The following is a 16,028-nucleotide window of genomic DNA, read 5'->3' as shown; positions in this document are numbered from 1 at the left end:
CCCCCCCCCCCAAAAAAAAAAGTGTTTTTCAGAAACATAATATAAAGCAAGCCACATACAATAAATAAATAACATAATTTATAAAGACAAACTAAAGAAAGAAGCAGAAACTGAACATTATTTATAAACCATATGGTCATGCCACTATGTTCAAAAATGGTTGTTATATATGAATTTGTTCCATCATATTCTTAATACAAATCGAAGAAACAATATGGACGAACTTCAACAGTTGCAAGTAATGTGCACAAGAAGTCAGATCAACAGAGAATACCTGGCCCGGAGGGAAGAGAAGTGGCACATCAGTGAGCATCATTTTATCTGCTTCCAATTTTGAAGTTACTTGCAAATCCTGAAATTAAATTGAAATGCTGAGCTGAGAACAATCTTGAAAGCTCACATTTTCAAATTCATATGTATCATGCACAAGGAAACAGATAGATGTACAACCCATATGGTGATGTGCATTAGAAACCCAAGGCTTCATGCTATCAAAACTGCATCCGAGAGTCCAATGCTTTGAACCAAAGAAATATATCCTGACTAACACGACACACATCAAACTATAGTATTATATAGATTCTCTGAAGATCAATAGGTCAGAAACACAACTGACCTACAGCTAGAAAAATTTGATCACTATCTGCCTATTTACTCATACTGAGTTGTTCAATATTTCAATACTATCCACGTGATTTCCAAATCTGTGGAATTGAAATTATCCTTGTTCGGATGGATGGAAAAGGAATCCTGCCCAATTCCATCCAGAATTGGATCACAAAATTCAGACCCCCAATTCTACATTTTGAGATCCGTAGGGAAGTTCATTATTTCAATTTACATAGTTCCATTTTTTTTTTCTTCTTCAATTTTTGTGGAACTGAAAATCGTTCAAAAAGGAAAAGTTATAATCTCCTCCAGATGCTGTTGTTTGAGCGCACTCGTCAGTCACCTCTCCTCATCTTCTCTGTGCTTGGTCTGGCAACTTGGTGCTTCCTTACACTTGCTCCTGACGACACCAAGTATGCATTTTTTTCTTTTGGATGAATAAATAAATTCATTACCAAGAGGAACAAGAATATACAAGGGGATGAAAGAGAGAGAGAGAGAGAGAGAGAGAGAGAGAGAGAGAGAGAGAGAGAGGGGGGGGGAGAGAAAACCTAGATGGAACAAACCCAAAAGGCCATGGGGTGGGAACCAAGACTAATCACAAAAGCAACAAACCAAAGGGAACCAAGGGGGATTACAAGGGGGGAAAGGGCCCCAGGATACAACAATAAGCCTGTTCCTTGGGGTATTACTGACAGTGCGGGAGCGCAGAGAAACTATCTTGGAGGAGACATCAACATAGATGGCATTCCAAATCTTGTCAAGAACGAGAGTTAGAGGTCCATCTACGAAATTTCTCTCCATCTAGATATGGTTGATGGTGACGTAAAAGGCGAGCTTTCCAACAATGCCACAAATGGAAGAACCAGCATAAGTCATAGCAACCCAGATCCATTCTCTACTCAGAGGGAGCACTCTTTTTCTCGAAGACCACCAATGATTAAGAATCTTCTTCTAAACCGTAGAAGAAAATATGGTCAACATCTTCGGTACCATTCCAGCAGAGACAGCAAGAGGAAGGGACCTGAATGTGCCAAGTGATTAGAAAAGACTGGGTGGCAAGGCTTCAAATTTGATTGCTGGTGAACTAGCGTATTTTCGGCAGATCCATCTCTCAAAAGTCAGTTGTTGTGTCTCATAGGATGGATGAAGAGCTGAAAATGTGTGGATTCTTACATTTATGTTGCATTATCTATCTCAATGAGATGATAAGCTTTGTTGAATCAACATAAACCTATGATTCAAACTTAAAAGTAGAATCCCCTGAGTCCTACTCCATTAGCAAAGTTGATGACAAAAAGAAATAAATCTCCAGAATATGCGGTTTGGGAGTCCCCGAACCATAAGACAGATAGTGGAAAACGCATCCTATTCTAAGATTAACGAAAATGTGTATACTAACATAAATTGTCCCCATTCTTGGATGGCTGCTGAAGCAGAAACTCAAATTGGATTACTGGATTATCCGAACAGTCGTTTACATATCCTTTTTTTTTTTATAATGGGTATCTATTATTGCTCCATGAGTTCATAGGGAGCACAGCACTTTCCAAGTACCCTTTTCCTGGGGAAAGGTAAGGTCTTCTCTCTACATTGAGAAATCAAAAGAGTTTTATTTGCTTCTCTTTTGTATTTATACTGTCCTGGTTCTAATATTGTTTACCTCTGGATGGCAAATAGCCCTAATGGACCATTTGTAAAATTTTTACTTACTGCTGGTAATTTAAACCTCGAGTTCAATACAACATGAAGATTTTGTCATATACTCATATGTTTCTATAATGACTGGGAAAATAAATGGTAATATATTTTATTTTAACTACTCCAAAACCAAGATGCCCTGGAAAAACCTGCAGTGGTATAGAAAAGATGAAAATGGATGGGGATGGGGATGGGGATGGGGGTGGGGGTAGGGGTGGGGGTGGAGGGGTGTGATGCTCCCCAAAAACATTGAGGATGGTGCTCCTTTGTCCATACAACCATACGTTGCAAATAGACGCTGCCCACCAACTCATTGTCAATTCATATATAACATCTCCCTTGATCCCTAGAGTGGAGCACTGTGAAAAGCCAAAATCATCTTATCTCCTCCAAGTCCAAATGCAAGGCTCTAAAGATCTCCCATCTTGCCTCTGCTGATGACCTCATGATCTTATTCAAAGCAAATATATCTTCGGTTGAGACCATTTTATCCTACTTGAGCAATTTTGAAAGTATGTCAGGCCTACACATTAACCTCTTCAAATCCCTCTTGCTACTAGCTGGGGTTCCCGAAGATGTCAAGTCTAGCGTGAAAGAGAGGTTCGAGTCTTCATTGGGTAGTCTCCCAGTCAAGTATTTGGGCCTTCCTTTGATCCCCTCCAGGTTGACTGCTCATCATTTCTTACCTATCCTTGATCTCTTGCGTAAGGGGCTCCAGCTTTAGAAGGGTAAGCTCCTTTACTATTTCAGCCATATTGAGTTTATCAGATCTGTGCTTCAGCCATCCTACATATACTGGTCCGGTATTTTTGGTCTTCCACAGTCTATTATTTCAAATGAGAGCCTTTCTTTGGAAGAGGTGTGCTGGTGTGAATCTTCCAGATCCCTTTGCCCGATCAATTAGTCATCTATTTGCCTTCCCAGGGATGAAGGGGGCCTTGGCTTAAGAAGAATCAAAGATGTCAATAAAGCAGGTATTCTTAAGCTTATTTGGAAGCTAGCAGCTAGGAGGAAGAGCATTTGGATTGATTGGGTCTCTTCCTGCCTCCTCCACAATGACTCCATTTGGACCGTCATTCCTCCCTGTTATGTCTCCTAGGTTTGGAGAAAGATTCTGAAACTCATGCCTCTCATACTTGGTTTTATTACTTCCCAGATTGATGTGGTATCTCCATGAGGTTCTGGTTGGACCACTGGCACCCGCTTGGGGTCCATCTTCACTCAGTGGGAGATAGAGCTATCTACAGTTCCAGTTTCAGTAGGTTGGATATGGTTTTGGACATCATCCAGTTTGATGAGCCCCCCCCCCCTTCTTTCCCCCCACCATCCTTTTTGCCATTTGGGATGCCCTTCCAAGTATCTGCAGAAGGCCCTCTGGTAGTGGATATATCTTTTCGTCTTCAACCTATTCTTTGGGTCAGCCAAGTCTGCTAGGGATCTTATCAGGGCTCGTGGTTCCATTAAAGTCAGGCGCAATCTGGTTTGGCTCATAAGGTATTTCCCCATCATAGCTTCACCACCTTGAAGGTCTTCTCCCACTGCCTCCCTACACAATCCTTCCTCATTGAGCACAATATTTTAGTCGCCCTACCTGTTGCATCTATTGGAATGCCACAGAAGGCATAGAGCACCTCTTCTTCGAGTACCCATTCTCTTCCTCTATTTGGAAAGGCATCCTATCCAAGGGTTGGCCAATAAAAGAAGAATCCTCCTTTTCGATAGAGAGTGGATTTGGGTGGACATGTCCTTTGCAGGGAACTCTTGTTGTGATGTGGTGGGTGAGTTCTCAGAGGCAATGGGATGAAGTGACAGTGTGGCCTAGGTCGAGCGAACCTTGGCATAATGTTGTAGCTTATACACAAGCCACATCCCATCAACTACTGTGGAGACAGTTTGGGTGAATGTTAAGATAACTTGGATGGTGTTAGGCTGGCCTTGGTCAACCGTTGGCTAAGGCACCACATGGGCAGTTATGGACCCAAGGAAAACTTATCCATGACAGTACGGCTAGACTAGATAAGTCTAACCATTAGGGAAGCATGTTTATTTATAATATAAACTTAAAGCAATTACAAATAAGGAGTTAAAGGACAATAACCTAATGACAACTAAGGACTCATGAAGAATTACATATAGCCCCTTGACTGGAAAGTATCATTACAAAACATCCAGCACTATATTCTAAACAGCATTTGTATTACGTATATCTGAGTTGCACCATGTTGACTGAGAAGTCACCCAAGTCCAACTTTGTGGAAATGTGATATATTCAGAGGCTGGGGAGCCACTGTCATGATATATTAAGTTTGAAGCTTCAAATATGATTCCCAGTAAAAGCATGAATTGATTGTTGTGCTTTGTTATTAATTCAATAACCCTATCAAGCCGAATATTGCAAACCAATTGAATTTCCACGACTCTCCCCTGCCAAATTGCTTTTCCACTCCGGGATGGAGTAAGGTGTGGATGGAATCATGTAACTTGCTCAATCATCCATAAAAATGACCACCATCAGTCATAATTTAAATTCCAAAAATCATAATAAAACCAATTTTTTTTTAAGATCACAGTTTGCTGAGGTTGTCTTTGCGACTATTGATGTTTCTTCCAAGAGGTGACTGGAAAGGGGTTGCAGCGAAGGTTTGGCATGATATCAATACTTGATAATGGTTGTTCAGCTGGTCCTCTTACACCACTACTGAACTCATTTAAAGGTACTCAACAAAGTTCAAGCCCTATCAGTTTAACTTTCAACATTCATCCTTTTTTTCCTGGTCCTCCTTTGACTCGTGATTTAGTTAGAGAATAGAGATTCCGATCAGTTAATGCAGGTAACAAAATTGATTTCATATACATGCATTTGAGGTATTTGGGGATAGAATCAAGTCTAAATCTCGCCAAAATTTCGACCTGTTTCGTGTCATTTCGGCAAAACGACACTTTCGACTTCACTTAAATACCTTCTTTTGCAAGTTCTGGTTGAAATCATCTTTTTCAGTTCTTTCACCTAGGAAAAGAAGAAAAACCTCCTTTGCGTAGATTTTTGCCACCTCACCCTCATCATACTGCTGGAATACGCTGCTGGGGTTTCCACATCAGTCCCAAAGGTAATTTTTTGCTGAAAAAAACTTCATAAATATGCAATGGTTGATGATGAAATTTTTATACATCAGACATTAGAGGCCGATCTACAACCTCACGGTATCGGAAATTTTTTCTGTTTATATATTTTTTTATTCTTATGGTTTCAAAAATGCACTTTCCTACACCAAAAATGTGAAAAATAAAAATACGGTTGATATAAACTAGATGGGGCTTAGATATATTATATATATATATATATATGTGTGTGTGTGTGTGTGTGTGTGTGTGTGTGTGTGTGTGTGTGTTAAGACACATTTGGCCGATCTACGGCCTCACAGAGTTGGAATTTTTTCTGCTGGTAAATATTTTTTAAATTTTCAAAAATATGAAATATTCAAATATTCAAAAAAGAAAAGAAAAATATTCTGTTTTGGTTTGAAAAATATATAAAAAATTATAAAAGTAACTTTAATGTGTTTTGAAGCTCATACGAGGCTTATTATGTTGTACCATATTTGCTTTTGTTGTATTGGTCAATATTTTTTTGAAAAAAAAAATATAAAGAGTTATTTTTAAGGTGGAGTCAGGGATGAGGATTCCTTAGTGGAGTGGATGATGAAAAAGAGGTGAGTCAGTGATCAGGCTAGGAGTAGGCATAGACCCCAAATAGCCAATTAGATGGCTGCTAATGTGGAGGACTTTATGGCTATAGAGGAAAGCATACACTCACAGACATCCCGACCATTTGAACCCGCACCTAGTAGGGATGATGAGGAAGATCCTGACTGGTCCCATTCCAATGTTCACACTCATACACGGTCACTGTCTATTTGTAGAGATGATGGCATTGACGATGATGATGGTGGTGGTGATGGGTGATGATAGACATGTTGAACTTTGAGAGCAGTATGACCACGCACAGGAGGAGCGAGAGGTAACCCCAGAGCTGATTCGATTCACTGGGGCATGGTTTAAGATCTCATTAAGATCTCCTTAATATCTCTATTTTTGGATTTTCCGTGACAAAATGACATGCGATACACAAAATCAATCATATCTTGACCGAGATCTTGAGATCTCGCCAAATAACTTGGTTCGAGTTGGTTTTGCTTGAACCAAACCAAACCACATGTTAAAAAGGCCAAATCTCAACCCCATCTCGTCAAGAAAAAGCTCAGAACTCGCCTTTCTCGCTACACTTTGAAGAAAAAACACGTTGTTGATGGGATTTTGGTGCTTTTGCTTGCCAAACTTCATTTCTACACTACATGTAATGTATCTACATGTGTTATGTAATATGTACCATACATATGTAGTTATGTAGCTTATCTTATGTTATTTCAATGTATGTGAATGTGACTCATCAATCATCAATGTTAAATGTTAAACAATTAAGTAATTATCTATAATGTCTTTTAAATTCTTATGATTATTTACACTTTTTAAATTGATTATTTGAGTTCTAACTTCTTAAACTATTAGATGTGTCATGTGTGGGATATGGATTGTAGAATAGAGCATACTAGCCTAGGGTCTGAAAAGTTGGAGGCTACTTACATAGGGTATGAAGTCAAAGTACCATTTTAGGTTTGATTTTAACAAAACTGATGTTTCCACTATGTTTATAAGGCCTAAAATAGGGTAAATGGCAAAGTTTTAGGGGCTACAAAGACCATATGGCCACCGAGACCAACCACCAAGTCGACCGGGAAAAAAATACAAGATCTTGCCAGATCTCCTTTTTTGGCTTTAGCAAGATTAGGGGTGAGGTAAAGATCTTAAACCTTGCACCGGGGAGACCTAGTTTGATCATGCCACACAGGATATGGACCACAGTGCATGTCCATCCTCCTCACGTGCCTTGTTTCTGGTTCCGACCAGATAAGCAAATTGACTATATGCTCTAGCATTGTCGAAGGAATGAGTATAAGGGATAGCAAAGGAAGTGGGCACACCATCCTTTGCCAAACCCAAAGAGAGAGACATTTGGAGTTTAGTGCATATGATGACAGCCATAGTGGTTTCATTGGAGTGGGGCAGCATACGTCTTTTTTATCCGTTCCCAGAGCTTTTGAGTATGACGTCCACTCACAGTCACAGACTGGATCGTCCTTTGTGGACGACCTCTTCTCTTACCTAGCCTACCCGCCGTATGTGATGGCTACACCATCCAATCATAGTGGTTGGTTCTTCACATTATGATGACTCATGCACTAGGATTACTTACCTCTAGTATGTAGATGAGGACATTTACAGGGCAGCAATGGAGGACTTTGAGCATTTCTTCTGGCACACTTGACGTGGCATGCATTTATTATGCACGTCAACACCATTGGTCCATGAGTGGACTCGATCCTCCACATCATAGTTACAAATATCCATGGTTGTCAAGGTGTCGCCTAGGCATCTAGACACCTTGGTTTCCTAGGTGGTGTCTCTTTGCGTCTGGACCCCCTCCAACACCTTGGTTCTCCTAGATGTTATGACAACTATAAAGATTTTTGCCATTAGGATGGCCTAAGGGGGTCCACTTTGTACTCATTTATCACCATGCTCACCTGTATTGTTGGGAGTTGGGACGTCTCATGTACTTTGACTATAGCCCTTATGCCCGAAATGGTTGAATGCGAAAGCACCCTTCTCTTCTATTTGAGAGTGAGGGGAGGATGCAATTTCTACTAGGTCAATAGATGCCAGTTGCAAATCAGAGTAATTCCATTGAAGCTAGGGTTGAAAAAGCACTCAATCACTAAGCTAGGGTTGGAAGAATTAGCTATCAAGTAGTGAGAACAAACTTCATAATTGATGAATATTATGTTTCTTCATTCATGGTTGCATAATTTACTTGTTTCACTTGCCTTTTCTGTCTTCTAGTACTAAAACAATGGTATAAAATAGGGTTCAAGGCGATGTATATGGATTGACATGTTTGGAAACTTGTCCTTCGCTGCTGCTGCTGCTGCTGCTGCTGGCCCTCTATGAGAAGAGTCCTCCCCTTCAAGGGTAATGGATCAGGGTTGACATGACGTTTAGAGGTCATGTCACTAGCAAACTTGCCTTTTGTGCTTCTATCAACCACATTTGGATGGAGCGAAATCTTCGTAGATGGAAGTCTCTCAATCATATTTGGAAAATCATCTTCTTTGATGATAGCTCCAAGCTTGCTACTATTGCCCCTCCCGGCCCTGTAAGGGATTCCCCAAGGAACAGATTCACTATTGTCTCATTGACATAGTTATCAAGGCATCGCCTTGTTGGTGTCACCTTGATTTTTTATCATCCACCATCGCCTTGGTCGCCTTCTCTCCTTGATAACTATGATCCTGGGGTCTTCCCCCTTCCATCCTTCAACCCCAGCAACTTTTTACTTCCGTTACCCTTGCGGCTTGTTGTATCTCCCCCATATTTTTCTTCTCCCTTGCCCTCGTCTCTCCCTTTCCCTTTTGAGATTTCTACATATTCTTTTTTCCTCTTTGGTCATGAATTATTATTCACCCAAAAAAATAGGGTTCAAGACAAATATTGCCAACCTAGTGCAAATCGAAACCACCACTTTGTGTGACCTTTTTTTGCTATATTAAGGTTTGCATATGTTTATAAAGGATAAGAAAAAGGTTTCCCCGAAGTATCAGAGTCTATTATAGACGTTTGCCAGCAAAATGGCCAACCGAAACAGTCTGGTAAAAACTATGTTGTTTCGGCGAAATTTCGCCCGCTTCGGTGCATTTCGAAATGGCCTACCGAAACAAGTTTCTGAACTATGGGTAAAATACAGGAAAAGAGGAGGATGAATGTGAGACTCAACCCAAGGTTTCTACCATGACAAGCCATAGACCCTACTAGTTGACCTAGCTCGCATCTTCATTTGTAGATGCAGCTTAGGTGGTTTTGTCTATATATTTTATCTTCTTACGGTTGTTTGGATGGTGGAATATATGACACACATTTTACTTGGCTCACATACAAGTTCAAATTAAATATGGCTTTGCATATGCAAAGGTCTTCAGCTCGTTAGCAGAGCCTTTGGTATGCAGAATGTGACTCCAAAATAACCCCCAAAGGATAAATGAAAAAAAAAAAAAAAAAAAAAAAACCCAAACACATGAGAAGAGCAAAGCATAACATAAAGGACAATAATTTAGAAACAACAATATGGAGAATGAAAGCAACAATTACCTTCAACTTTTGCAGCTGGTCGTCCTTTGCTTGGCAAAACTCCTTATGAACCACCGAAGATATTACAGAATGCAGAAAAAGTACAATGGAAGTTGATGAATAGACACGTTATGTGAACAAATAACTAATCAAAAGAAAATCCTACTGCAATAGGAGAATCTACAGTTTTCCTCTTAGAAATATCTTTTGTTGTGTGAAAATACCACAGGGTGAACCCATGATTTAAGATCTCCGCTAATATCTCGTTTTTTTCAAAAAGGCGAGACGAGATGTGCGATTATAAATTGTACAAAAACTCAATCGAGATCTCGAGATCTTGCCAAATCTTGCCAAGATCTCGCCAAATCTCACCAAGATCTCGCCAAATCTCATCTATATCTCGCCTCTCTCTCTCTACTTTTTTGAAGAAAAAACACTAAGGAGCAAGGATTTTGGTGCTTTTTCTTGAGGATCTCCATTCCTACTCATTGAAGCTTAAAGAGTAGAGAATATTACCTCATCATCCACATTTGGAGTTACTTTAATTTTCAACGTATGTGAATGTGACTCATCAGTCATTGATGTTAATTGTTAAGCAATTAAGTAATTATCTATGATGTCTTTTAAATCCCTATGATTCTGTTGTGTCATGAGTTTATTGTGGAATGTGGAATAGACCATACTAGCCAGGGTCTGAAGAGTCGGAGATTACTTACATAGGGTACGAAATCAAAGTACCATTTTAGGTTTGATTTAAAAAAAATGATGTTTTCATAGTGTTTGGAAGGCCTAAAATAGGGTAAAAACCAAGTTTCAGGGGCTACAAAGACCATATGGCCACCAAGACCAACCACCAAGTCAACCGGGAAAAAATATATGATCACGGCGAGATCTCGATCTCTCTTCTTTGGATCAGCGAGATGGGGGCTAGGGCAAGATCTTAAACCTTGAGTGAACCCCATGATAGGATTCCTCCATTAGGACACCAACCATATAAACTAGCGCAAATGCAGTCATCCACTAAATGAATAATGCCCTAACTGACCTCCATATCATCAACAAAACCTTCAAGTGACCGATATGGTGCATAAACAATAAGATCAAATCCCAGGCTCTGCATCTCAACCAGAAATATAAAATAACCAAAAACTTCATTAAGACAATGATTAAAAAATCAGCAAAAGAGACATAACAGCAGCATGTGAAGCATATCCATGCCTGTAGAACTATCATCTCATTATTGAGAATCATTTGATGATCCTGTTGAATCCCCTTACCAAGCTCCTCTGCAGATACATGGTTTTCTTCTATTTTACATGATGCATAAATGCAGGTTAACCTGCACAACTAAAAAGTCATTTTCAGTTTCATGAATGAAATGTTGAACAACAATAAGGAATAGTAATGTAACATGTAAGGGCAATCCCCAGTAGGTCGCCAATGAGAGATAGGCGATAGCCTGAGAAAAAACAAACTCTAGCACATATTCATGTATAAGTGCATCCAGTGTCTTCCCAATCTTAGATGTCGTTTTAAGATCTTGTTTTGTTTGCACGTATATTTACAAATATTGGTTCTAGTGCATGATCATCATGCTTTCACAGTAGTCTGTGCAATCATTGTCATTGTCTGTGTTTTAAAGAATAAAAATTCCAAGAAAATGAAAAATACCAAAATCAAATCTTACATTATGTGCTTTGGGTGATGCTCCATGACGGACCATTGCAAATAAAACCTTTTAAAGTATGTGATTGCTGTCGCCTGCAAGGCCAATTTTACTTCAAGGAAGGATGATGAAGCCCAATTATATGGTCTCTGATTTATAAGGAAAAATCACACACCTGAATTTTATGTGGAAATCCAAAGGCTCCACATACTTCTTGAATCTTATGCTCATAGAACACCCGCATAAGTTGCTCTTCCTCAATATTAAGTGCCTTTGGAAGGGAGTGCTTCTCAGCTAGGTGCAAATATGTTAAATCGTATTAGAAATTTTAGGAAATATTCATCTTAAACTAGGGGAAAAAGTCTCAAAATTTAAAACCACATTTACCATTATCTTTTGCATCAATTTGAGCTTGTGGATAAGACAATGACCCATCAATATCTACTTCCATACGTGTTGCTCCATACTTCAGAAGCAATAGAAAACATATGTAAGCTATACGGTGGGGAAGACCACGAAAATATTTGCAGTAATAACTAAAAGGGGTTCTAGGGAGTGTCAAGCGAAGTAATGGGCCCCTTCACTCGCTCCCCAGCCTTCCCTACGGTGTCTAGCATGTTGTGATAGTAGGGTTGAGATTCAACCGAACAAAATTTTGCATGTCTACTGGGTTGACACTCATTTCATTTCAACCAACGTCAAAACATAAATAATTTGGTATATTTCGACCAAAATTTCGAACCATGGTCCCAATACCCCCAGCTTGGGTTTCTATCAGAAATGCCTTAATTTCAGATTCTATCAGGGAGTACTTATATAAGATGATTTAACTGGGCCTTTCAAATATAGTTTACAAAAGCTGATTCATGAGCTCAGATTGCCATAAGCTAAGGTTGATCTTAATTCACACCTCACAAAATGAGCCTCAGCCTAATGCCAGTCCATTTTATTCAATAAGCATGATTCAAGATAGCTTTGATTCAGCTCATTCTAGGCTTGGCCACTTTCAATATCACATATATTGTTGCAGGCGAGTTGCACACTCATGTTTGTTGATTATAGTAGCTGCATCCAATGTTCATTTTAAGAACTCATTAGGACTCTTTTTGAAATTAAGAGGAATATAAACAAGAGAATGAAAGCCTAGCCCTTATGCTATCATCCTCCCCAATATGTATGGAGTCTCAGACCCAATCTACGCATATCTATTGCAGTGAATATCTTCAAAACTAAGGGTGAAAAAACAAAGAGTGGAATATCTCCACACAGAGCTTTGATAAGATTCTCTTCCTCCTCCCACATGAAGAAATGTGGAAAGTTTCTCTCTGCATTTTCACCCAACTTCTAGATTTTCTATTAACTATATCATCACAAGAAAGGCCATGGATCTAGGGACTGTTGTTTCTTCCCCTAATTTGGCATTTTCAAAACCTTTCAACAATCTGGGAGTTTAGATCATTTATCAAAATCTCAAATCTTCTCTACAAATTATTTAGGTATGAACCTTGAATTTAAGATTAGTTGCTTGTTGACGGTTGAGCTGAATCATTCAGATAGACAGATCAAGGAGCCAAGCCTAAGGTAAAGATCAAGGCTCATCACAAGCCCGAGCCTGAGACGAGCTGGTTAAGACTTGGCTTGTTCACAACCCTAAGCTAAACACAGTAAATAAAATTTCTCCAAAACATATAAGAAACATCTGTATCAGTAATGTACTCTTACTCAGAAACCCATCCAGCAAATAGGAAAGAATATGAGCAATTTCTATAATGAAGAGAATGCAATAAAAGTACACCCATAGAAATTTCAAAAAATTGGGGGTAGAAAATGCACAAATAAGCTTCATCAAAATAAGCATTTACTGAAAAATAGCTTATGGTTATAGTGAGCAAATAAATAGTCCAAACTGAATAAACATAAGACAGGAAACACGGTGACAAGTAAAATTAAGTAAAACTAACAAGAAAAATAAAGGAATAACAAGAACCCAGGTGAATGCAGTACCTGCTCCAGGGTTTTTCTAGCTCTTTGATTCGTAGCTTTGTATTTTTCCATCTAAATTCAAATTCACGGTTGAATTTCAAATTAGAATGAACAAAGATAATTTTTTTAAGTTTAATCATATTAACTGAAAATTACCGCTCGAAGATGTGAAACACTAACGTCAAGCTCTACCAAAAGGTGCGCCCAAAAAAAAAAAATATCCTTTATTTTTCAAAACTTTTATCCTTTCCTATATTAACAAAGAACTGAAACTGCTGAGAACAGAAATCATAAAATTGAAATGAGGATGATAGGAGATTGCATTACAAGATCGGCTGGAGTGAAAATCCACTTGGCTCGATGCGTAGAGGTCTGGAAATCAGCCATGGCGACTTGAAATTCTGTGTATAAGGGCCTAAACCGAGCAGGATGGAGAACTGTCAATAGCTATTGCAGGAGTAACTTCTTTGTGGAGTATGAGTAAACGTCGAAACTCCAAAAGTGTGAACTCCGTGCAATGTAAAAAGCCTATGAGCCAACAACCCGGCTCCTCTCCAACGACTGCCCCGTCCAACTCCCCTTCCGACGACCATCCAAGGGCTGGGAGGGTTCTCTAGACGAAGGGTCGTTGTTCTTGGAGAGGATACTTTACCCTCCAGACGGGCACTTCAGTATAGAGAGTAATCTCTATATGAGCAATCTGCAATGTGGAAGTTCCTTCTCTCTCTTCTTCTTCGGTTCTTCCTCTTTGAATGAATGAACAAATGGAATTTACTATCACTCCCCAACACTATATTTATTAAAATTCTCCTATTTTTTACGTTTTGTTACCAATACTCCCTTATTTTTTAATTTTTACGTCTCTCCCTTCCTTGCTCTTTTTAAATACCTATGTTAACCGTATATTTTAAATAAAAACTATTATATATTTTTTAAATTGATAAGTTTAAAACATGGTTTGAACCAAATCATTTACAAGTTTTGTCTCATCCAATCATAAGGGATGTTGTTTATTTATTATTATTATTATTTTTTATCTCACTCATCATCATAAATTTAGCAAGCCATTTTTTTATCGGTATTAAATTAGTATTGATCTCAGCCAATCTAAAGATTAAGAAAAAAAAACATGTGATACCCAATTGGAACATTTGATACCAATATAAATCGAACACAAAATTATTCTTTTTTGAATTTATAATATCCTTGATGATTGGATGAGACAAAACTTGGTAGTTGTTTGGTTTTTTGGTAAAGTGTTAGTAGTTTGATTCATACCATGTTTTGAACCAATCAATTTGAAAAAAGTGTAATAGGTTACAAGTGAAAGGAAGAGTAATCTGGGTATTTAAAAAGAGCAGAGGAGAAAGAGATGTAAAAATAAAAAAGCAAGGGAGTTTTAGTAAATACAGGCTAAATGTAGGAGAGTGATAGTAAATTACTCACAAACGAATCAATCCCACTATCTTTAAATCAAAGGAGTTTTTCGTCACTCCCAACTCCTAATATGGGAAAACAAGGATGGTCTGACGTGCGAGCGCCGTGCCACATTGCCATTGCTGTTTGGGTATAAGAGTTTTAGGAGTAATGGGGAGAACGAAGAGGTAGACGCAAGGGTTGGAATTTAATATTTAGAAGAGAGGAAGGAAGGAGAAGAAGAAGAGGGGGCTCCCAAATCTAACCGTCCACCTGTTGACATTCGAAGTCGCCTCTGCCAGATTCGCTGATCGCAGAGGAGTTCGATCCCTGATGTGGTTTACTCAACAGTATTTGTCATTCAACTAAATAATAATATCCGATTCCGATCCCTCAAGTACCGCTAGAAGCCCAGTGCATCCTACAACAAAGAGGACTTGAAAGTATGTGCCCGTGTATTGTGGGAATGAAATTTTGGTGATGTTGGCGTAAGGTCTCGAGTCTCTCGACTCCATCAATTTTGGTACAAATATTATCCTTTGATATCTAAGAATACAACAATTGTACTGAAATTATATGAGAAATTGGTGAAGTGTTTCCATCAAGAATACGACAAATACTAGGGATTTGGGATCCTGAAACTTTAATCATATATCGTTTAGGGGGAGATTGTACTAGTTGAAAACCTATAGCCTTCTTAACATAGCACAATGTGTTTTAATTGTTTGAAGCCCATGAGGCAAATAAAACAATATTTTGCCAATGTTCATCGGGCCAGGGTGTTATAGTAGCGGTTGCAGCTACTTGTGGCAGCTAAATGAATAGAATCTTAAATTATATATTAGAAAATACTAAAACAGAGGATATTTGTGAACCCTAGGGGAAAGTGAATTATTTTATTTCCTTAGCTATCAACAAGGGTTATTATAACTCGAGTAGCAACCAAATTTTTCCCTTGTTGAGATGTATGCCCTGGTCCTCCTAGTTGTCGAATTTGCATTGAGCCTCTAATGGCATTGGAAAGGATCCGATTTCATAAATAACAAATATAAATCATACCAAAGAGAGCCTAGATAACCCTTTTTTTTTTTTTAGTAGAACATTCGACTAAATAACCATATCATGGGGAAGCACCTCTTGACATTGTTGTGGCTGCCCGTTCACTAGAGCGCTGGCCTAAGTCCAGGGAAAGTCTCTTGTTCAATTCTCCTCTATCATATGTGTAACATCTTGTTATTTTGCCCTTCCCCTGCCCTACTTCTCCCCCATCAAATGTGATGGTGTTGATGATTCCTCCCTCTACACAGTTTTAGATGTAGTTCCATCAATTATTACAATAGTAACCAATAATATGTTAAGCAACCCCCCATTTGCTGAGGAGATGTGCTTTGCTATGAGTCATCTTAAGTTCCAA

The 16,028-nt window shown here is 38.8% G+C and overlaps 1 protein-coding gene across 2 annotated transcripts in view; it reads right to left on the bottom strand.

The window, feature by feature from the left end:
• LOC122065084 (cyclin-H1-1) overlaps window positions 1-13,956 on the bottom strand; it is an 18,575-nt gene extending 4,619 nt beyond the window's left edge. For both annotated transcript variants that reach the window (XM_042628876.1, XM_042628877.1), the window contains exons 1-9: window positions 13,526-13,956; window positions 13,220-13,270; window positions 11,603-11,681; window positions 11,391-11,509; window positions 11,237-11,310; window positions 10,768-10,888; window positions 10,595-10,663; window positions 9,571-9,612; window positions 275-352 (exon numbers count right to left, since the gene is read on the bottom strand). In XM_042628876.1, the coding sequence (XP_042484810.1) occupies window positions 275-352; window positions 9,571-9,612; window positions 10,595-10,663; window positions 10,768-10,888; window positions 11,237-11,310; window positions 11,391-11,509; window positions 11,603-11,681; window positions 13,220-13,270; window positions 13,526-13,585 (693 nt within the window). In that variant the 5' untranslated portion in view covers window positions 13,586-13,956. The remainder of the gene's footprint in view (window positions 1-274; window positions 353-9,570; window positions 9,613-10,594; window positions 10,664-10,767; window positions 10,889-11,236; window positions 11,311-11,390; window positions 11,510-11,602; window positions 11,682-13,219; window positions 13,271-13,525) is intronic.
• Window positions 13,957-16,028: the final 2,072 nt, after the last annotated feature.

Source organism: Macadamia integrifolia, unplaced genomic scaffold (genome assembly GCF_013358625.1).
Source record: "Macadamia integrifolia cultivar HAES 741 unplaced genomic scaffold, SCU_Mint_v3 scaffold1877, whole genome shotgun sequence".
Classification (NCBI taxonomy): Eukaryota; Viridiplantae; Streptophyta; class Magnoliopsida; order Proteales; family Proteaceae; genus Macadamia; species Macadamia integrifolia.
The sequence above is the reverse complement of the archived record's forward strand: the minus strand, read 5'-3'. Positions and strand labels throughout refer to the sequence as shown.